The sequence below is a fragment of the Suillus clintonianus genome (assembly GCF_016758775.1).
Source record: "Suillus clintonianus strain FC179 chromosome Unknown DEU56scaffold_34, whole genome shotgun sequence".
Taxonomy (NCBI): Eukaryota; Fungi; Basidiomycota; class Agaricomycetes; order Boletales; family Suillaceae; genus Suillus; species Suillus clintonianus.
Window position 1 is genome coordinate 313,432 of NW_024539258.1, and position 22,326 is coordinate 335,757.

The 22,326-nt window shown below is 49.3% G+C and overlaps 5 protein-coding genes across 5 annotated transcripts; 3 read left to right on the forward strand and 2 right to left on the reverse strand.

The window, feature by feature from the left end:
- Nucleotides 1–669: 669 nt before the first annotated feature.
- DEU56DRAFT_945845 (uncharacterized protein) lies at nucleotides 670–2,825 on the reverse strand (the record flags this gene model as incomplete). The annotated part of the gene is made up of 7 exons (XM_041359024.1): nucleotides 2,669–2,825; nucleotides 2,388–2,621; nucleotides 1,604–1,815; nucleotides 1,469–1,543; nucleotides 1,321–1,398; nucleotides 801–1,088; nucleotides 670–726 (listed from the first exon to the last, which is right to left on the reverse strand). The coding sequence occupies exons 1-7, from the start codon at nucleotides 2,805–2,807 to the stop codon at nucleotides 670–672; spliced, it is 1,083 nt and encodes a 360-aa protein (XP_041208642.1). The 5' UTR covers nucleotides 2,808–2,825.
- Nucleotides 2,826–3,109: 284 nt separating this feature from the next.
- DEU56DRAFT_912644 (uncharacterized protein) lies at nucleotides 3,110–4,161 on the forward strand (the record flags this gene model as incomplete). The annotated part of the gene is made up of 2 exons (XM_041357428.1): nucleotides 3,110–3,925; nucleotides 3,979–4,161. 2 exons carry the CDS (start codon nucleotides 3,110–3,112, stop codon nucleotides 4,159–4,161), a joined length of 999 nt encoding a protein of 332 aa, XP_041208643.1.
- Nucleotides 4,162–8,503: 4,342 nt separating this feature from the next.
- On the reverse strand, nucleotides 8,504–8,942 carry DEU56DRAFT_945849 (uncharacterized protein; the record flags this gene model as incomplete). The annotated part of the gene is made up of 2 exons (XM_041359025.1): nucleotides 8,504–8,800; nucleotides 8,850–8,942. Coding segments are annotated over 2 exons (390 nt in total), but the record flags the coding sequence as incomplete, so codon positions are not given.
- A 1,102-nt stretch (nucleotides 8,943–10,044) lies between these two features.
- DEU56DRAFT_945851 (uncharacterized protein) lies at nucleotides 10,045–11,479 on the forward strand (the record flags this gene model as incomplete). The annotated part of the gene is made up of 6 exons (XM_041359026.1): nucleotides 10,045–10,284; nucleotides 10,348–10,397; nucleotides 10,473–10,488; nucleotides 10,613–11,008; nucleotides 11,080–11,159; nucleotides 11,356–11,479. 6 exons carry the CDS (start codon nucleotides 10,045–10,047, stop codon nucleotides 11,477–11,479), a joined length of 906 nt encoding a protein of 301 aa, XP_041208645.1.
- A 2,737-nt stretch (nucleotides 11,480–14,216) lies between these two features.
- On the forward strand, nucleotides 14,217–16,517 carry DEU56DRAFT_912648 (uncharacterized protein; the record flags this gene model as incomplete). Its single annotated transcript, XM_041357429.1, has 5 exons — nucleotides 14,217–14,264; nucleotides 14,317–14,923; nucleotides 15,201–15,538; nucleotides 15,599–16,120; nucleotides 16,440–16,517. 5 exons carry the CDS (start codon nucleotides 14,217–14,219, stop codon nucleotides 16,515–16,517), a joined length of 1,593 nt encoding a protein of 530 aa, XP_041208646.1.
- Between the last annotated feature and the right edge of the window lie 5,809 nt (nucleotides 16,518–22,326).

A 22,326-nucleotide genomic window follows, 5' to 3' on the forward strand; every position in this document is an offset into this window, starting at 1 on the left:
GGGAGAAGGGCTGTCGGAATCAGTCGGATCCGGCCTTTGCAGGCGGAACTACGTGAGATCCGAAAGCACCCCAAAAAATTATCTCCGTGAGATTTGGTGACTTCCAGTACTCGTCTGAGCGACCTATACACATTGTGGTTCCCTTGTCTCCCCGCTCAATTTCCAACCATCCTCCACATCTTCATCATTGCATGGCCAGCTGGAGATCCTAAGAGCGTCTCAATTGCTAGTGAGTCATACTGCAGTTATTTGCATCATGTCAGCCGATGTACGCGCTCCTCATGCTCAGGCTTTCCCACCAATTCTTTCGCCAAGCACGACTCGTCCACACCGTTCCCTGTCATTTCTGTTCACATCCAACTGGACATGAATTAGCCTGGTTTCGCGATGGTACATTTCATGTGAAGATGAAGGCACTGCGGACCAACGTTTAGTAAAGAATGAAAGGGCGCTACGGATGACTGAGCTGACCATTAGTGCATGTTCCGTTTTTTCAACGAACGCAGCTGGCTGGCTATTTTCGGATGTGGTTCAAAGTCGTTACTTGAACGTATAATTCAACGGAGAAGCTGCTGGAGCTTGCTGTCATGAAAGAGATGAGGAAGGATTGGAAATGCAAATTGTCCAGGAAAAGCACCTTGTCCAATTTGTCCCTCGACAACACTGTACTCAAGCCTTTCCAGCAGCAGCAGTGTTCTTTTTCTGTTCCCTCAGCTTCTCAATCCGCTGCAAAAAAGCCAACCAGCATCAGCCCAAGGTCCTCCTCATTCCAAACGAAGGAACAAAAAAACAACACTCACCAACTGCCTCTCCTCCTTCCTCCTCGCCATCTCAGCGGCCTTCTCCTCCTTAGACATCCCAGCCTTACTAGTCGGCAGTGTATTATCAGCAGAATTTGGAAGTGGCCGAGGAGACGATACTGGTGTTGATCGAGTGCTTGAAGTGGGTGAGAATGCTGGTCGAGAGTAGAAGTCGCGAGGATATGAGGAGCAGAAGCGCACCCTTGGGTCGACAGTGCAGGCGGGTTTGTAAGGCGCCATACCAGGGAAAATTAATGGAAAAGGGGAGCCGGGTGTTACATTACGATGCTGCAAGGAAACTAAATGAGATAATGTGATGTGAAGGAAAGAGGACGCACGTCGATTGAACGAAGACCTGGAGCTTCGGGCAATCTGGAGACGGCAAGACATTTATGCATGTAGCTCGTCAACGCGTCAGGTTTCACAATGGCAATTGCAATTCACCATACGTATGCTTGGCTAGCGCAGACATAGCTCATGCTCCTCTTTGGGGCAACCCGCACCAAGCCGTGAGCGCAACCTTATCTCTGTCTTGTAAGAACATTCGGTTAGGGAAGTGCTTGCGCTGTTCAATGAGGGAACAGAGGGAGGTTGGGTCCTGCAAGGGAACGAGTGACGGTGCATTGGGCATCAGTACAAGGAAAAGAAAGCAGAGATAAAGAACGGACCTCTCCAGATAATGCTCCCATTCCTATCAAATCCCCAGCACGCATGCGACATCCCGAGAGTGTGTGGAAGGCGAGCTGCCAGGATTCCATTAGGGTTGGCTATATCCCACGGAAGGAAAAGTAAACACGACGCACCATCTGCCGAAACGTCCAACCAGCCAAACACGTGAGTTCCAGCGCAGGGTTTCCAGAGATATCTTGGATTCTGAATAGAGACCGTCGTTGCCAACAAGACCTGCGTTGGTCTCGTGACAAAGTGATGTTGTGAATCAAGGATACCGCCAGAGGATGCAGACGCGCCAGCTGGAGCGTTTTGGGGCAGAAAAGGGAGTTGAGGTAGAAGAACGCTTGCCAAGCAGCAAGGAGAAGAAGGACAATGAGAATTACAAAGGGTTTTGTCGACGAGTCCGCTCCATGAAAGCCGCCTTCAACCAACATCACGCGACCTTAACGATCCAAGGGGTCAAGGATAGCGGAATTGAGTCTTGCTTCAATGTTTTGGTATCTAGAAGATGCTGAAAAAGAAAGGTCAGTCAGCGTTATTCGAAAAACAACGGAAGAGGGAAGTCTCAATAGGAACAATAATATTCGGCATGTCCTCCTCAGAGGTTCATCCGGTATCTCTATTCGCATCTTCAACAGGACGTAAGGGGTAGGATCGCTCACCGAAAGTTATACCAATAAGGCCCGCAGGACCAAGCTCAGTGGAGAAACTCCATATGCTTCAAAGCTGATACGAATTCAGCTCTGTGGTGTAGGTGCCCTTTGCATATGTTGCCGTCGATTGACCAGGAGGTTCAAGTCGCCGAAAAGTGATTTTGTAGCATCAAGTTCCTTGGCCTGATGTATAGTCAAGCGAACAATTGCAACGTCAAGTGAGAATGATAAGTCTTGGCTTTTGAATGAATCATGAACGCACCTGTTTGAGGCAGTATGTCTTTGCCGTCGACTAATTCAGGTTTTAAAAACGGGAAGGAGTTGACGTTGAGACGGATCAATCCTGTACCCTTTCCATCTTTCAAAACGGGTAGCTCTAAACGTTCCTGGGTTGCATCCTCCAGTAGTTTTTGCTGCTCTAAGGTAGCGGCACCTAGAAGAGTGTCCTTACGATGGTCATTGTAGTCAAAACTAACGTTAGCATCAATGGATAACTCTGATATAGACTTTAGGTTTGTGCAGCGTGGCATAGATGAAGCGCACCTTTCTCGCCTTGTGCACTTCCATACTGCCGGGTGATACGCTTCAGTCGGTCATGCTGCCTCCCCGCAACAGCAGCCTTCTGTTGGGGAGAAACACCCGGGTCAAACCGTTTCTTGGGATTGTCGTACACTATTGCCATTGGAAGGTGCGTTTGTCGCCATGTCCAACGGCAGAAGGGCTGTGGGTTCTGATGGTCGTGGCGCAGAACTTGCCTGCAGCCTGGTACATAATCAACTGCCCGATTAGATCTGTTGCTATGGGGCTGTAAGTACCGGTTAGATGTCCAGACCCGAGGCATGGCCATAAGGAGCAAGAAGTTGGATGTTGAATGACATTGACAGTACTAGGGTGACCACGCTGCTTCTCCCAAATACATGAGCCACTCCCCTTTCACCCTCTCTGCCTCGTGTCCCAACCTTTGTCGACACACAAGGCAATGAAATGGCCTTCAAAAGTAAAAGCGTCAAGCGTTTCAGCATTCGCGGTTTCCTCGCAGCGATCCTGCACCCATTCATGACATCCCCAACCGACGCCCCTGGAGTGTTCACCTTGGGCGATAGCTACAATGACGTAGGAGATTGGCACACGCTGCTCTTGAACAACGAGCTTTCTTCGCAGTGCGAGCTCGAACGGATGGTTTTTTGCAAGAGCACCACCAGGGTCCAACATGAATTCTTGCTCCTCCATTTCCGTCATCCAACGCAACACCACGCTGTCGCTATCCTGGTGTTGGACAGGACATCGCGCCCGGATTCCACAGAAAATCATAATGGCAATGGCTCGTCGAGATCGGTTGGCATTGGCCAATCAACCGTAGTCTCCCCCTCAGTATCTGCAACCCCCGCCCACGATTCCATCTTCACCACCCCCAACAACGGCTCTGCCATCGAATCATACATCACTAACAGATATGGCCAGCACAAGCACCTTTGTAACCTCGACTTTTCCGCTTCTGCTCGTCCTTCGGCGATGCAAGTATCTGTGCTGTTGTGCGTGCTCCGAAAGCATTCTCCAACTTATCATCTGTGGCAATACCAATGCTATTGGTTCGCCTACACTGTTTGGGAGGCGCTCAAGAGCCTTTTTCCTGGGTGCCGGGAGACATTGCTGAGCGAGGGGCGCTCTTGCTTTTGCGGGCAAGAGGTTAGGAAGGCGGAGAGTGTTGGGGTGGTGTGTGAGCTGTATCGCGCCGAGTGGGCGCGTTTTGAGAATGCGGCAGAGGAGAGGAGGAGGGTGAAGGAGGAGGAGGTGCACCGGGTGAGTGTTCTTTTTTGGCATTGGTTGGGGTGTTTACTTATTTGTTTTTACAGTTGAGGATGGAAGGACGGGCTCAACGTCAACCAGAGGTTGACGAAGAGAGGAGGCAACGAGAGGAAGCGGAGAGGAAAGCAAACGAGGCAGAAAGGAGAGCAGACGAAGCGGAGAGGGAGTATGAGGCTGAACTGAACCGAATGCGAGCAAGAATGGCCGAGCTCGAGCGCCATGCCGAGTGATACTGGTCTAACTATTGCTCTCATTTCCTCGTCATCAACATCTTCATAGATAATCTGGGGTAAGGCTATTATGTGTTTTGAAAGTCTCTCGTGCACCTCCCAGTAATAACTACTCTCCTTGCAGACTATGGCCATGGGCGGAGTCATGTGAGACGCGTGACATGCGCAGTCAGGCAAAATCCTTAGTGTGTGCGTGAATCAGGCGGACATCAGTTTTTGACGTGATCCAGTTCGACGGGCGACGGTCGGGTATCTCAGCATGCTTCTAAGATCTATGTCATTTTCAATCCCACCACAGAGTTCTCTGCCGTCTCATCCACGGACCACTGCCTTAAGTCTCCTCCAGAATCCAGAGGCGCCATATCCTCGTCTATCTTTCTCTCCTCTCAACAACTTCTCAACCCGAATCCATCACGGACGAGTAAGCTACAAGTCAAATCGCCATGGCGGGATCGGACGGAGAAGGACATGAACATTTGTCGTACTGGAAAGATTTCTTCCGAGACTAACGATTGTACATGTTGTATTTCGATCGAATGGTCCTATTGACTATGAAGTGACCTACACGCACAAGGTCTTCAGTGGCATTTTCTTTCCTTCTACCTGAATTGGCCTCTTACGCATCGTGGTTCTCGATAGTCTCGTCGTCAGGCTGTCGTTCTGACCCTAGTGGGGTGATGTTATTATTGTACAAGTGCGACCCAACTTGTCAGTACCAGTGATGCAATACATTATACGTTGTGATGCGGACACGCTCTCAACGTAGTCTACACGTCTCCAACTACCATGACATCCCCCAGGGCACCAATTGCTGTCCCCGATGCTGAAGTGGTTGATGCCGCTGTTTGTGATCGTAGATGTGTCGTGTCAGGAAGACTCACATCGTAGGCTGATTCTGCAGGAGAGAAGTTGTCCCACACAGCCTGTTCGTATGGCGATGAGCCGATATGCCGTGGTTAGGGAAGTGATGAGTGCATCTGGTACTCGAAGGGCACCGTCGCATGTCAGAATGTTGGAAGATGCGAGGAGCACTCTGCGTATCATCCTCATCTAACCCGCAGATGGTCAGGACATTCGGAGCTGCAGGCGCCCATACCACAGTTATTCGACGACGTATCCGTGGTGCACCGTAGTTATGGTTGTGACCGCGCAGCTGTATCGCCAAGTAGCAGGGCATATGTGAATTGAAAGGCAGAACCAATAATGAGCAAGAGCATACCTGCGTGTGACTGCGAGAAAGAAGTTGCTGTCGGTGTGTTTCGTCTACCTCTGTTAGCCACCTCGTCCCAGATAGATGACACAGAACTCCTCGAGAGTCTCCTCACCCCTGAACGTGCAGACGCTGATGTGGACGAGTCGCTAACGCGCTGTGTATGACGCCTCGGGACACCCGTTATTTCTTCTGTGTGTATTGGAGGAGCTGGTGAAGGGATGGGAGAAGAGAGGTCGCTTAGGTGTCTCAGGCCCGCTGCGAGTAATCTTACGCCTTCTTTGAGGCCATCTACGACAGAAGCAGCGGGTGTGGACGAGGGAAGAGTGGGGTGGTATGGTTCGCGATTGACTATACGCTCATTTGGGTTTTACTAGGAAACGAGGGATGGTCAGTTCTCTCTGATTGAGAATTTAGGTGGATATAATGCGGAACGACGGCACCGAGGAAGAGGACACAAAAAGGACGAAATGAAAGAACTCACGTTCTCCTAGATCCCCTTCAACAGCAGCAAGGTGACCTGTCAGCTCGAGACGTCTACTCTCAGCGGCTGCAATTGCGTGTAGGGAGGTCGGCGTGCCTGAGATTCGATTCCGTTGGCATCAATACAGGTACGCAGAAATCGGGACGTACTTCTCAGCCAATGTCAGGGCAGCTCTTTCTACACTCCCACTAGTACTGGCATTCGCATGTGCGCGAGCTTCCCCAACTGCGTTTAGAAAGCAAACCAACATCCACAAGCCGACCTTCTTTTCCTTGTCCAGCTGCCTGACAAGTTCAGCCGCCCAAGCCTCCTTCTCTTCTCGCTTCTTCACTTCTTCCTCAAGTTTGCCCATCCATTCCTTCTTGACATCCTCTCTGACGGCTCTCAAAGGCTCCCCTAAATTATCCTCATACCCACGCACTACAATTTCAAGCTCACGGATCGTCTTCGCTTGCTCAGCAATGAGCTTGTCTTTCTCGGTTTCTGAAGCGCCTGGTGGAAGTTCTGGGCGAGACAGGAGAGCAGTTTCCAGGGAAAGTATTTGAGTCGACTGTGACTCGAGTTGAAGGCGAGTCGCAAGAAGCTCTTGTTGAAGCTGTCATGAATCGACAATGTTCAACTAGATAAAACGACCCCACAGTGCCGAGCTTACGAACCTGGTACGGTGACGTATCGAAATCAACTTTAGATGAGCTGGCGGGACGTGATTCGTCTCCTTTGTTTTCATCTACCGTTTGAGACGTTAGAATGAGTTTCGTGAGTTGCTGGATTCATGAGTTGAGGTCCTTCATCGCTTTTGATTCATCAATTTGCTGTACCAAGGGTCAGTCGGTTGAGAAATACGCAGCAGCAGTCAGACATTACCTCGCGCGCTGAGAGCCTGCGAGTTCGAGAAGGCGCTTCTGCTTCTCGTTCTGAAAGCTTGTTCTAGCACCAGCGTTCTGGCCCGTAACCCACATAGGCGCCGAATCGCTCCTCGCCCTCTGATACTGCTTCTTCTCTCCACCGCTCCCGACGTCCATATCCAGATCAGGATCCAAAGCCAAGTTCATCTCTCGTTCAGCGTCTTCTTCCCCTCCAACACCGCCTCCAAGACCAATGACGCCTCCAATCCCAGAACCAATCCCAGAGACAGGGCCGCCCCCGCCCCCCATCGGAGAACTAACGCTCCCAACACTTCCAACACTAAGAACACTCCCCATCCTCCTCTGCCTCTTCTCCCTCCCCGATCCTTCCCTGACACCCTCCACATCAGGAGTAGGTGTCAAGGTTATACTGGGCTGTCTCCCGTGTCTCCCGAACGCTGAGAATTCGGAAGATGTAGGGGAGGGCGTGGATGTGTGAATTGCGTATTGGGGGAGTGGATTTGGGCGTGGCCTTAGCTATGGGTGTGAGAGAAGTGAGAATGCGAGGGGGAGTGTATATGCGCGGATCGACCAGAATGACTGGGTGGGCGGAGGAGCAGTGTATCCGATGGAGCTCAATCGCCTCTTCAAGGTCATATGGGACGCCCTTCTGCTCGAATCTCTCCTGAAGGCAGGTAGCAAGATTATTGAGAGACTTGGATCGGTCAGAATGAACGAGGAGGCGGAGGAGTAGTGCAGCCCGATTGTGCTCGATGGCCTCATCAAAGGTCAGATGGGATGCCCCACTGGTAGAATCTGTTTCGAAGGCCGCTGGCAAGATTGTTGAGAGACCCGGATCGACCAGAATGACTGGGTGGGTGGAGGAGCAGTACATCCCGGTGGAGCTTGATGGCCTCATCAAGGTCAGACGGGACACCCCGCTGCTCGAATCGGTATACAAGGTCGCTGGCAAGATTGTCGAAAGACGCAGGTCGATCAGAATGACCGGGCGGGCAGAGTAGTGCTGTTGCGAAGCACTTTGAGAAAGCGTGAGGGAGGAAATGTCAGGAGAGTAGGATATTGGGCTCTTTGTGACATGGAGAGGTAGCGCGGGAGAAGGTAACGGCTTAGGATAATTCGACCCAGGGGAGGTAGAGGCGATGAATTGGGGGTTGCTTAGGTTTAGACATGAATTGAACTCCACCGTTGAGCCTCGATACTGAGAGCATCTCCATCGAATTCGTGTTCAATCCAATGACGACGCCCTTCACAGACAATGGAACTCCACCTGAATCTTGGACCATAGTAACCCTGTCTCCCAAGGCAAAGTGCTGGTTCTGGAGCCGATAGATAGCGTGCGATGGTTTCAGAACTGCATGGCGAGGGATGTTCTTCACTATGGCTTTCTTGATTCCCGCTTTTGACCTGTTCTTATTGATGTCATCGGCAACCTCTTCAATTTCTTTGACAGTACTCTAGAAGCAAGTTTGAGTAAGCATCACTTGGGATAAACGGTGGCTCTGATATACCTTCGCTAAGTTGTCCGAGAAGAGGGAGACTGGCTCAAGATCTCGGACGCCTTTTGATTTGAGCCAAGACTTTACTTCCTTCACCTTAGCATCAGCGTGGGCGTCAAAGATGTCTGTAGCGCGAGCCATATCTAATATTCCAGAGGTGAGATCAATGAATTCCTGGCTAGTCCAACAACTTACCGTCGCCCCCTTGGTCCAGAATCGCGAATATTTCAGGGTATTTATCCTGCAAAGGACTGAGTTGGAATTCAGAGGCGATTTGGATAGGACCAACCTTATATTCGCGAATGAGGTCAACTGCTTTCTCGCTGAACCCCCAATAGCGACCAGCTTTCCGCGAGTAGTCGATAACCTTCAAGCTCTTGGCCTCGAATTTGATGCTTAGTCCGAGGTTGTACTTTTGATGATCGGAGGTGAGGACCATGAAGCTTGATGTGATCTTGGAGAGCGCTCTGGGTGACATTCCGATTGCCGAAGCTGCTTTGAACGATGGCGAATAGTGCTGGGAAGCACGACTCTCGACAACAGACTTGAACCTGTTATTCTCCGTTTTATCTGAGGGGAAGAACTACGAGGTCATTTAGAAAAATGAATTGTGTTAGGGTATTGCGACATACTGCCAAGACAACAGACAAAGCGCTGTCGGTAGTCGAAGACACCTGGGCAGCCACGCCATAAGCGTGTTCGCCCAGGAAGAAAATGTTTGTTCCATTCGAGGGAGGGGAATCCAGCGAGAGCCTCTGCGCCGAGGCATACACCTTCACACAGTCCAGGCACGAGATGGAGTCCGTCAAGAGTTGGTAGATCGAAGGATTCCATCTTGCACGTGCAACGATATATGGGAGGGAAGAAGTCTGGCAACGATGAAGGATAGACGGTGGACTCTCCAGGATTGAAGGAAAATTTGGTACTGGTTCCGAAGTCATTGCGGCGGCGTTCTTCAGGAAGCGATGAGCGAAAACTGAAAAGCGGAACTTGACACTCACAATTCATTGCTCGTAACAGCCGCTCCTCATCAATGAAGGGAATCTTGACGATCGCTTCCCACTCTTGTTTCTTCCCATTTAGGTCTTGCTCGAATTCGATGGGGTAGAAGTCCAATATCGGTGAATTTGGATCGTACATTAGGTCCTGTGGGTGATTAGTCTAAAGTATGACGCAGGTCGTTGAACATACTTGATATGCTTGCGGAATGTGATCCATACTCGCGGCGGGGAGAACGCCCATCAATTGTTCAAAAGGATGGAAAGGTTTGCCCAGCTTAAGATCCGACGTTAAGCTGGTAGTAGATCTGATAAAGTTATCCCGTGGCTGATCTGTTTCATCAAAGAAACGAGCACGAAAGAGAGGACGGGATGCTTCTACAGAGTCGTCGTGGTCCTTGTGTAAAGCCCGTACGATGGTCTCATAGGGCAGCAGGTCTGCTTCGGCCTCACGTTCGACGTGCTGAACTGACACTTCAAAGTTCAAAGACACTTCAACGACACCAGAGACGCCATACGCTTACGAAATCGAACCACGTGACTGTTCAGTTTTCATTATGCATCCGCTATCAAGTTCATCGAGCTAGAAGCCTAGAACAGACTAAGAACACACTCATGGCATTTCTCGGTCTTCGCAAGTAGTCCACTCGTGCGCGTTCCATTCCCGCGAGCAGTCAGCCGTAGAGCGCCTATAGCACGGTTCTCTAAGTATGTATCACTTCCTTCTCCATAAATGTTCCTGCTGATCAACGTGATCTACCTAATACAGCTCCTGACGAATAGGGCGCAATGGCATTATCGTCTCGACCTAAAGTCGCTCGCCTGATCCATGGGCGACCTCATATCCCTCCGATATTTCACGTACGCTCTCCCACAATCCCGCAGATATCTCGCAACTTCTACTCTCGCACCAGCATTCTCACCCGCTTTAAGCGCTCGATTAACACCAGTATCGTCTCCTCGGCCTCTTCCGAATACTGCTGTTGACACACCACTGACTAGTATGGCTGGGATCTCCGAGGAGGAGACGACTGTTGAGATGGCGAGGAGGAAGGAGGAGAGGCGGTTGGTGAGTGTTGTTTCTTTGCTTGGAATGAGGAGGACCTTGAGCTTGCTGATCGGCTTTTTGCAGTGGATTCAGAAGCTGAAGGAGCAGAAAAGAGCGCTGCTGCCGCTGGCAAGGTTTGAAGTCGGTAGCACCGAGGGACACTTGTATTGATGCGATAGTAGTACTGCTTCGCAGAGCCTCGCATGCAGATGTTTGGACCATCCGGTAAGTTGTGCTTTAAATCTTTTCTATCTTTGCATTCAGCATTATCTCCTGCCGTTAACTATATGCGCCCTCGCAAGCCTCATATTCTGTGTTCTCACCTGGTTTGACATATTCGAACACGCAGATATCGTCCGTAGGCAATCGAGCAGAACTCGTCCTATCAACAGCCACTGCCATCCTTGCCTCTGACTTCCGTAATCCGCTGGGCCGGCATCCTTCTCAACAACCGCTCCTTCCAGCAGTCTACACTTTCGATCCCTGGCTCTGCTTTGCCCTCCTCATCTCACCCGGCTACATGGCCTACAAGCAGCACACCTTCAATCTCGAAGGCAAATTAATGCTCAGTGGTCTCGCGATCTCGGCACAGACGGCCGTCTCAGGATCCAAAACAAGCTTCATTGCTGCGGATATTACTCCCCCTTCGCCGAAGCCACTATCTCCCAAACCTGTTACGCCCGCTCCGTTCTCCCAGGGTGCAAAGAAGCTTGCATCAACTTCAGAAACACGTCTTGTACCTTTGGTACACAACCGCTTTCTCACTCGACCCACTCCAGCTCGACATGATGCTCAAACCACGACATTGTAGCGCAGTCCCGGCATCTTGGTTCTATGACATACAACTCTGGCGTTGTGAGCGCGACGGGCACGACGTATGCACCCTCCCATGACAGGTGCGATTGCATGGCGACGAAGTTGCCTTCAGCGAGAGGTTATGAGTGAGCGAGCGACGATTGATGGATGGACTGCCCGTGTCTTTAAACTTTCACTAAGTGTCTTCTAACATTCACTAAGTGTCTTCTAACATTCACTACTGCCCATCCGACTCTACCACCTCGTCCGACAACAGACTACCTGGTCTTCATCAAGCTCCGTCAACAACGTGAAAGTCAAAGCGGACGTCGACGAGGACGACGCGCAAACGGCGAGCGAGAACTTTGAGACAATTGGGGCGAGGCACATTTGGTCCTTCACCCGAGAACCACGGATCTGAAGGTACAAATGCGAAGTGATGGATTTAGCTGACATGCCAAGGACGTCTTTGGCATGCCGTCTACTGAGTGTGCGACAGAGAACTGCGCTGGGGAAGAGTGCGGAGGATATGAGGTGTTGGGCATTTGAGACTGGGTGGGAGCGGGATTTAGAGGATGTCGAGGAAGCATAGCCTAATCTTCTGTACTGTCAGAGTCGGAATTAATAACAAGTCAACAAGAACGAGTATGATGCAAATGAGGATTTATAAAAGTGTGATTTAGAGTGTCTGTGGTGGGAGTGGGTGCAGTTGATTCCTGGAAGGAGAATAGGTGCCACGAAGAGAGACGAGGAATGGGTGTTTGGGCATAAGTCAACCAGTTCTGGCCCGGGAGACGAATGGAGTGGAGCGGGAGTGAGCTATAGGCCTATAGAATGGAATGGAAAAGGTTTAAGATCAGCCGGTGTAAGAGAAAAAAAGTTATGGGTGAATCACCTCCTCCTCCTCCTCCTCCCCTAAGCCACCTTGAGCGACGTTTTGGGGCATAGCTCCATCAATTTTGACGGCGGAGACGAATGGAGTGAAGCGGGAGCGAGCTATAAGCCTATAGAATGCTATGACAAAAGTTTGAGGTCAGAAAGAGCGAGGAAAAAAAGATATGGGTGGAAAACCTCCCTCTCCCCCCTCTAAGCCACCCAGAGTGAGGTTTGGGGCATAGCTCCATCAGTTTTGACGGCGGAGGCAAACAGAGTAAAGCGGGAGTGAGCTATATATCTGTAGAGTAGGATGACAAAAGGTTGAGGTCAGTCGGTGCAATGGAAAAAAAGTTATGGGTGGAAAACCTCCTGCTCCCCCCCTAAGCCACCCCAAGTGAAGTATGGGGCATAAGTCGAGCAGTTTTGACCCGGGAGACGAACAGAGTGGAGCGGGAGCGAGCTATAGATGTATTCTCTTGTGCATGCCAGTGGCATTGAGTGGTGAGCAGGCCCCTCTCTGAGAGGACCACATTTATTAGGCCTTTTTGTAAGTGGGTTGGGGTTGGGATCAGGTTAGGATGACCTTTTTCGGATGTTTGGTGCTGTTTACACGCACATTTTCACACACAAAGACCGCGTATGTACCACAAATACCCAGGAAAATAGATTTACAATCAGACGTATAGCCCATTCATGTCGATTCTTGATGGGCATGTGTGAGAAACATGAGAAGACCATGTATGTATGTATCATACATACACATGAAAATATATGTGTAGCCCATCCAGACTCAATCTGTGCATAGCCCATACACATGAAAATATACGTGTAGCCCATCCAGATATATTCTGGATGGGCATCAATACTGACCATCTATTCATTCGTCAGAAGGATCTCCTGAAGATGATGAATCGACAGGTTCTGAAGATGAAGAATCGACAGGTTCTGAAGATGAAGAATCATCAGGTCAGTAGCCCATCCAGCTCTTTTCTACATGGGCGACGCTAATTATTGTAATCTTCATTTATCAGATGGGGCACCGAGTAAGCAGCCCAACCAGCTATTTGGGCAACACTTACCGTTTCTTTGCTAGAAGGATCTCCTGAAGATGAGGAACTAACTAACAGGTCAGTAGCCCATCCAGCGATCTTCTACATGGGCGACGCTAACTAACTGACTAAAAATTATTAGATGGTGCACTGCGTAAGCAGCCCATCTAGTCTGATTCTAGTTGGGCGCCACTTACCGTTTCTTCGCTGGAAGGATCTCCTGAAGACCCGACATCTTCCAGTTCCAGCCTTTGTAACACAAAGACCGCGTATGTACCAAAAATACCCAGGAAAATAGATTTACAATCAGACGTGTAGCCCATCCAGGTCGATTCTTGATGGGCATGTGTGAGAAACATGAGAAGACCATGTATGTGTCACACATACACATGAAAATATATGTGTAGCCCATCCAGACTCAATCTGTGCATAGCCCATACACATGAAAATATACGTGTAGCCCATCCAGACTCAATCTGTGCACAGCCCACATGAAAATATACGTGTAGCCCATCCAGATATATTCTTGATGGGCATGTGTGAGAAACATGAGAAGACCATGTATGTATCACACATACACATGAAAATATATGTGTAGCCCATCTAGACTCAATATGTGCATAGCCCATACACATGAAAATATCCGTGTAGCCCATCCAGATATATTCTGGATGGGCATCAATACTGACCATCTATTCATTAGTCAGAAGGATCTCCTGAAGATGATGAATTGACAGGTTCTGAAGATGAAGAATCATCAGGTCAGTAGCCCATCCAGCTCTTGTTTAGATGGGCGACACTAATTATTGTAATGTATTAGATGGTGCACCGAGTAAGCAGCCCATCTAGTCTGATTCTAGTTGGGCGACACTTACCGTTTCTTCGCTAGAAGGATCTCCTGAAGACACGACATCTTCCAGTTCCAGCGATGAGGAAATGTCAGGTCAGTAGCCCATCCAGCGATCTTCTACATGGGCGACGCTAATTATTGTAATGTTCATTTATTAGATGGTGCACCGAGTAAGCAGCCCATCAGTTGTGATTCTAGATGGGCCTGGGTCTCGGAAGCATTGTAGTTTGATCCGATCAAACCATTACATACAATTAGACTTTATGCTACGAGAATCAGAAGTCCATCAAAATAGGTAATACATGAGGCACTTTGATGCAAGTAATCGATGGATCAATAACAGATAGTGTTAGAACATACCAGTATCACACCACGACCCACAGATGCCGCCACGCAAGGAAAAGAAGAAACAAGCCAGTGATGCTATTGCTGTGAGCGTCATAAACCAATGGTTAACGCACATATGTCTAACTACTCACCAAGCCTGCGACCGTTTTGGTTTCGAATTCAGTCAAGTTAGATACACGCCCAGTCCAGCCAGCGGAACTCACAGACGACCATGCTCTTAAGATCGAACAGCTTAATGCAGCCCTCTTACCGGCCAAGATCGGGATCGGCAAAATCAATAACTTGAAGCTTGAGAACAAGCTGATCTTTGGCGTATACAACGATCGCCCTGAAAACACGAGTGAAATAAACAAGATGGTCACCTCATTCGAATTCAATGGCATCCAAGCGTTCTCAGAGCCGAATGCACTCCCGATCATCATCGATCGCTTGCGGTTGTCTTCTGATCAGATGTTCGATGGAGAGTGGGACCAGCGGAATACGTTGATGCAGGTAGAATTCAGTGACACCGAACCGATAGTGCTGGCATCAGGGCAACACCGTGTCGCAGCATTGAGAAAACTGCAGATCTCATACTTGGATGAAGACAGCTCGCTCAGCAAGCGTTTGAAAGAGCTCGAAAACTTGAAAGAACCCACCAAGGATGATGCAGAAGAGCATAGTGCGGTTCGAAAAAAACTGGCCACAGTCAAGGGCCATATCAACATAGTCGGGGAGTGGGGTGTGATCCTGTATGACCAAGGTGAGCAAGTCGTTTGCCCATCCAGAAATATTCCAGATGGGCGGGTTCCAACAACATGCGCGCTGGTGCTGATGGTATGTCGTTGGAAATGATCATCGTGACTCACCATCGTTCTCATATCCCCCCTCATCAGACTTGATCATCACGCCCATCGATCATTGACTCTCGATGGGCCGGCGTATGCGTTGCTGTTGAAATGCATCCGCCCAGGTAGAATATATCTGGATGGGCTGATGTTAGCTTAGTGTGGATTGATGCTGATTAAGTTACGCACCAGACATCCTCCTTGCTGATGGCACGGAGCTCGCTCACCACTTGAGTCGCAATCAGAACCTGCACGTTTATAAGGAAACAGCGGAGGAAGTCATTGTTGCGACGTTCAGGACCATCGGTGATGAATACAAGCGAGCCAGGGAAGAAGCTGCACTGAAAGTCCTGGAAGATTACTACAGCAGACCCACGCATAAGAAGGCTTCGAATATAACGCGAGTCCTCAAGAATCAGAGGTTGGTGATGACCCTCGCAATGGACCTGCACCCCATGGGCTCCCACTACCGCTGCCGTCGCAAATTTACCGTTCGTTGGCTTGGGAAGTCAATATCGGTCACTATGGGAGTGAGTCAATCCATTCGATGAATGAGAATGAGATGACGAAGATGCTCACCTTCGAACTAGATGTATTCCATATATATGTCGACTGGCGTAGATCTGTTTCGACGTCTGGCATCAAAGGATGCGTTCCCGTCGTACAAGCTGATTGACACCTTGATTACTAGATCTCTGAAGGATGACGCCACCATGCGTCCACTGTGGCTGAATAAATTGGCGGACCTGTGCGATGAGATCGTGAATGGCACACCTGGCGACCCAAAGATTTTCATCCCTTACCTCACTGACATCGACGACTCAGCATCACAGTGTTTTCGGACGTACAAGGGCACGTTCGGTACTTGGAACTCAAATTACCTGGAGGCCCTGAAAAGTTACGAGGATCAAGTCCACACTGCACTCCACGACGGATGGATCCTCCGCAGCGAAAGTTTGGAAGACAAAGAATGGCTCGACGTAGTATTGGCGCGGATATTACTCTGGTTGACGCCGATCCCAAATGTTCACATGCCCATGCCATTGATGACGGGCATGGTGATGGACAAGGTCCACAACGAGCTGGAAGCCGTCAAGTTGGGGTACACCGAGGTGAGTGCAAATTCTAAGCATAATTTTGCAAGTCCATTAAGGTTATTCCTTGGTTATGGCATATCTAGAATAGCCATATCACGCAAATTTGCAAATCTCGGATTTGCGTGAATTGACCATCACATAAATCTTGTGCATGCAAATATTCTACTCCACATATTGCGCAAATTTGTGAATGTCGGATTTGCGTGAAATCAACCCCTCAACTCACGCAAATTTGTGAATGTCGGATTTGTGTGAAATCAACCCCTCAACTCACGCAAATTTGTGAATGTCGGATTTGCGTGAAATCAACCCCTCAACTCACGCAAATTTGCAGATGTCGGATTTGCGTGAAATCAACCCCTCAACTCACGCAAATTTGCAGATGTCGGATTTTGTCATATTCCGTGCCTAACCCTTGATTTTCCGGTCCGGACTTCTAGAACATCGGACCCGGTCCAGATTTCATTTCCCTCGGCTTCTCCATTTGTATGTACCCTGGATTCTACCCCTATGCGCCCGGATCCTTCTTGACAGTTAATATCCGACTTCATTCTTGACCTTCCGTTAGTCTATTCATTTCCCATTCATCTTATGTCTTTCCCTTTGTCCTTTTCATTTCCGGCTCCATTCTCGATCGCCCGGATGACAGTTCATTTCCGTTAGCCTCCATTTTACATAGCCATAGTTTCCGACGACTGCGCTTCCGACGGATTACCATCGGAAAGTGTATAGTATATAAACCCTTGTAACCCGTAGTAGTTCCTCAGTTCGAATATCATCTTAGACTCTGCCCATTCCGTTTCCTGTCCCCTCTGTGTCTTCGGGATTGATTCCCGACTCAAAGACAATCCCCTCCGTCTCTACCTTCGGGTAGTCTACATCGGCCGGTTTCTACACTAGACTTCGTCTAGGGTAGTCTTCACCTTTCCGTCCGACGTTCCCAGTTGTTTCCCGACGACCCGGGAAACTACATATACGTTCCCGGCTTATTTCCCGACGAACCGGGAACTCTTTCCTGCTCCCGGAAATTAGGGCTAGTACTCGGGTAAGGGGCGCAGCGCACGAGCTGAAGCCAAAGCCCTTCAGATCTGCCCTTTGAGCACGGTCTTAACAGTATATTCGAACTCACACCTTACCGAGTATACTTACATTCTGTATGGCTCCCAGTAATACCTGTACAAACCTCGCAGCCGCCAGCTTCCTTGCAAGCCGACGCGATCCGGTTCCCACAGTTACCGGATTCTCCAGTTTCTCTCGTCGTCGTGCAAGTACGCAAGGCACATCCCAAAGTATTTCCCAGATAACCAACCGACCGCACCCGATGACCCCAACCCGCGCTTCCACTCCCGATCTTCCACAGCCCAAGGGCCCGGATGACGGTGATGACGATATGCCGGGTGGAGGCCCGCCTGACGATGAACCCGGAGGCGGATGGGGTGGTCTTCCCGATGACCCAACTGACGATGAAGACGTAGGTCTAAACGCTCAGGACAGGGTTTTCCTTCGCCTATCACAGGCAATCAACAACCTCGCCCGCAATTCTCGGAAACCCGCTTCCGAGGATTCCAAAGTCAAAGTTCGGGAACCAGATACCTTCGACGGTACTGAGCCCCGGAAGCTTCGTGCATTCCTTGTCCAGTGCGAGCTCAACTTCCAGAACAAGTCTCGTGCTTTCCGCTCTGACCGGGCTAAGGTGAACTTCGCCCAATCCTACCTGAAGGGCATGGCCCTCGAATGGTTTGAGCCCGACCTCCTTTCCGATGACGATAGCAACCGTCCGGACTGGATGGACGACTATTCCGAGTTCCTGCTGGAACTCCAAACCAACTTCGGCCCCCATGACCCTGTCGGGGATGCAGAAATGCAACTCGAGCAACTCTACCTACGTGACGGGCAGCGTATCAACAAGTACATCGTTGAATTCCAGCGGCTTGCTTCCCAAGTCCGCGGATGGGGCGACGGTGCTTTACGCCGCCAGTTCTACAACGGGCTCCCGGCCCGCATCAAAGACGAGATCAGCCGGCAAGGCAAACCCACCACGCTCTCGGAATTCAAATCCCTCGCCCAGACTATCGATGCCCGATACTGGGAACGTAAGGGGGAAGTTTCCCGGGAAAGTAAGCCTTCCACCTCCGCATCCACACCCAACCCTCCTGCTAGGCAGTCGACCTCTTCTACTGACCGGACAGCTTCGTCCGGAAGTAAACCCGCAAAGCCTTACACGCCTTCGGCTTCCTCGGCCACAAAAACCCCGGACCTTACCTCGAAGCTAGGCAAGGACGGTAAGCTAACTACCGAGGAACGTCAGAGACGTATGGACAATAAGCTCTGCCTCTTCTGCGGCGGACCCAGTCATACTGCCCGGGACTGCTCCAAGTCTACCTCCCGCGCTGCCAAAGGCCGCGCTTCTACAGTGGTCCCGGAAGCTATTTCCGAGGCTCCTGAGGAGGCAAAAAACTAGTCTGCGACTCTCCTACCTCCGCATGGGATGAGAGTCGCGTTGACTCAACCCATGCACTGGAGTTACGACTCAACGCTGTCGCATTCTCTAATCCATCTTCCTTGAAACCTCTAGTTACCATCCTGACGTTTTCCGATATTTCCGGTTTTCCGGCTCTTGTAGATTGTGGGTCTTCGCATTGCTTTATAGAAACTAGCCTTGTTCGTAAGCACAATCTACCTACCTATGCAATTCCACCGCTTCCGCTTCAGTTATTTGACGGTACCTCGAACGCTACGATTACCGAAGCAATAGATCTACCAATCCGTTTTCCGTCCGGTGTTGTTACCTCCAATACGTTTTACGTTACTCCGTTGGATTCATCTTGTCTTATCGTTCTTGGATATAGCTGGCTCACCCAAAACAATCCGTTGATTGACTGGGTTATGGGCAGCATCGATTTCCGGACGATTCCCCATGGAATGCCAACAAACCCTCCGACGTCACATTTTCCGGTTCACCCAGAAAATCCTCTACCAACTTCACCGGACCCCTCTGAACCTTCGGGTCCTTTGGGCCCATCCCCTGATAAAACCGCTCCTCACATTTCCCTAGTCAATGCAGTCGCCTTTTGCCGGGCCTGTAAACTTGAGGGATCGGTCCAGTTCAGCATATACCCTCGCGCTACCAGTGTCGACCTTAAGTCCACCACCCTTCCTTCCGATCCACCCGACCTTTCCGGGATTCCGTCGGACTATCACGAGTTCGCGGATGTCTTCGATAAAGGTCAAGCTAGTCAACTTCCTCCTCACCGGCCTTACGACCTTAAGATCGACTTAGAGGAAGGAGCTTCCCCACCCATCGGCACTATCTATTCCCTTTCCCCGGTTGAGCTTGCAGCTCTACGCAAGTTCCTCGATGAGAACATTGCAACCGGTCTCCTTCGCTCCTCTTCCTCTCCGCACGGAGCCCCGGTCCTTTTCGTCAAAAAGAAGGACGGATCCCTACGCCTCTGTGTGGATTTCCGAGGACTCAATAACATTACCAAGAAAGACCGATACCCACTTCCCCTCATTGCCGACCTTCTGGATTCCCCGAGCCGTGCCAAAGTTTATACTAAAATAGATCTGCGTTCCGCTTATCACCTTGTCCGCATGGCGGAAGGGAACGAGTGGAAAACCGCTTTCCGAACCCGCTACGGCTCCTACGAATGGTTAGTAATGCCCGAGGGACTTACCAATGCACCCGCGGCTTTCCAACGTTTTGTCAATACCATCTTTGCCGACCTCCTGGATGTCTATGTCATCGTATATCTTGACGACATCCTTATCTATTCCCATGACCTCGCATCCCATAAACAGGGTTTAGGGTTATGAGCCCTTCCAGGATCAACCTAGGATCCATTTATCCTCAGTTTATGCACTTCCAGGATCAACCCTAGGATCCATTTGTCCTTAGTTTATACAACCTACTTGTGTATGAGATGGGGATCCTGGAGGCCCCCTGTGTGTGGGTATATTTATCCTCAGTTTATACCACATACTTGTGTATGAGATGGGGATCCTGGAGGCCCCCTGTGTGTGGGTACATTTATCCTCAGTTTATACCACATACTTGTGTATGAGATGGGGATCCTGGAGGCCCCCTGTGTGTGGGTACATTTATTCTCAGTTTGTATGATCTCCTTTTGCATGATATAGATTGCAGATCCTCGCATTGTTTCATAGAGACAAGCTTCATCCGTAAGCACGGACTGCTATACCTCTGCTCTCCCCTCAGTTTGTATGATCTGCTTATGCATGAGATGGGCTCGCTGGAGATCATACAAACTGGGGATAAATGTACCCACACACAGGGGGCATCCAGGATCCCCATCTCATACACAAGTATGTGGTATAAACTGAGGATAAATGTACCCACACACAGGGGGCCTCCAAGATCCCCATCTCATACACAAGTAGGTTGTATAAACTGAGGATAAAACAGAGAAAGCAATAGAATGTCATGGGCATAACTAACTAAATACCAGATGTGATGTTACCAGATGTGATGTTCAGATGTCAAAGCATAGAATGTCATCAGTATATACCTAAGTGTGACTGGTTGAGGTTAAACAGGACACATTAAAATTCGATTCAATTTTAGTTGTGCTAATGATCATAGAACATGTGCAACAACTCATTGAATCTATCTTACTTCAGCATACTGTCAATGTTGTGGTTGTGTACCAGTACAAAGGTGGGCATCCTGGAGGCCCCCTGTGTGTGGGTACATTCATCCTCAAATTATACAACCTACTTGTGCATGAGATGGGGATCCTGGAGGCCCCCTGTGTGTGGGTACATTTATCCTCAGTTTGTATGATCTCCTTTGCAATACTGTAGCTGACTGTATGGAAGCAATTGAACCAGGTCACGCATCATGGATGTCAAGTTGCTATGAGTTTAATCTCACGACTCTTTGGCTCGGAGCATGACATTTTCGCTGTCTTGTTGGACCTCCTAGACTTCTTAGCAGGACACTCACCTTCGGTGTCCTCTCGCCGTGTTCTTGTGTTTGTGCCCTGAGTCAGAGCGCTTCATTGTTTGTCATAGTCGCTGAATTCTCTGCAGATCATCAGATTTTTGTCAAACACTTTATGGGGTTACTTACTTTTAAACTCATGACGTACTCCGGATGTAAATCCAAAATATGGGATCAAAGCTGTGTGTGACTTAAATCTGACACCATCGCCTCGACATGCTGTATCACAAATATTAGTATGTTTGCTTGGGGCACAGACATGGTAATTTCTCAATACTCCTTGTCTCATTTCATCAAAGAAGTATGGGAGGAGGTGTGCGAACTGTCCTCGCCAGCTCGCGTGGTTTGCGCGTATCAGCGGTTAGCTCGGCAGTTTCGCCAAACGCCACGTGAAAAACGCTTAGCTCGCTAAAACCTCTTTTTGTAAATCTCGCGTGGTTTTGTGGCCGTAGATACGCTTAGCTCGCTAAACTTAAGAAAATCGCTAATGGTGTGAAAAAACTTTCCTAATTGAAAATTTCGAGAGGTAAAATTCAACGGAGTCAAAAAAAAACAACTTGCGTACCAAACACGATATAGTGGACAGTAATCCGCACGCCTACTGCGCTCCAGGCACAACACGGACAAATAGTGTGGTTTTCCTACTATAGGGGAGTTGGCATCGAGAAAAGCAAAATTATAACGGCACTTTCATTACACAATTCATTACACAATTTGGCTGCTGCAACACAAGCAAATTGAACAGCATTCTCGAGTGAAATTTCCCTCCCCTGCAGCCAAGTGTAATATACCTTTTTGTGGGTTTCTTTATAAATAATGATAGAAACGGACAATAATCTGATGTGATTAATGTGTTTAGACAACTCATTGCATCTAAACAACGGTTCAAACAACTAAAATGAACCAAAATATACCCATCCCGTGAGTCGCCGACTATATATTGCTGCATTGAAGGAGCACAATGCTAATGTTTGCGCTATTGGGCAAGGTGTCAAGGTATCTTAGGTATCAAGGGATCATGGACCAAGTAAATGGGAAGTCCCACTAAACAAAGGTGATCTATTGGTCCGAATCCTATCATCCTATATACTAACTACGTAGAAACCCGGAGTCCTATAGGCGAAAATAGCATCAGGTAACGAAGTCCGATGTTTTGTATGTAAACGGACATGAGGCACTGCGGTCTGTGGGAACATATGTAACAGCGCTATCTACGACATCAGTTATGTGTAAAACTTGACTACTCACCAGTGGGAAC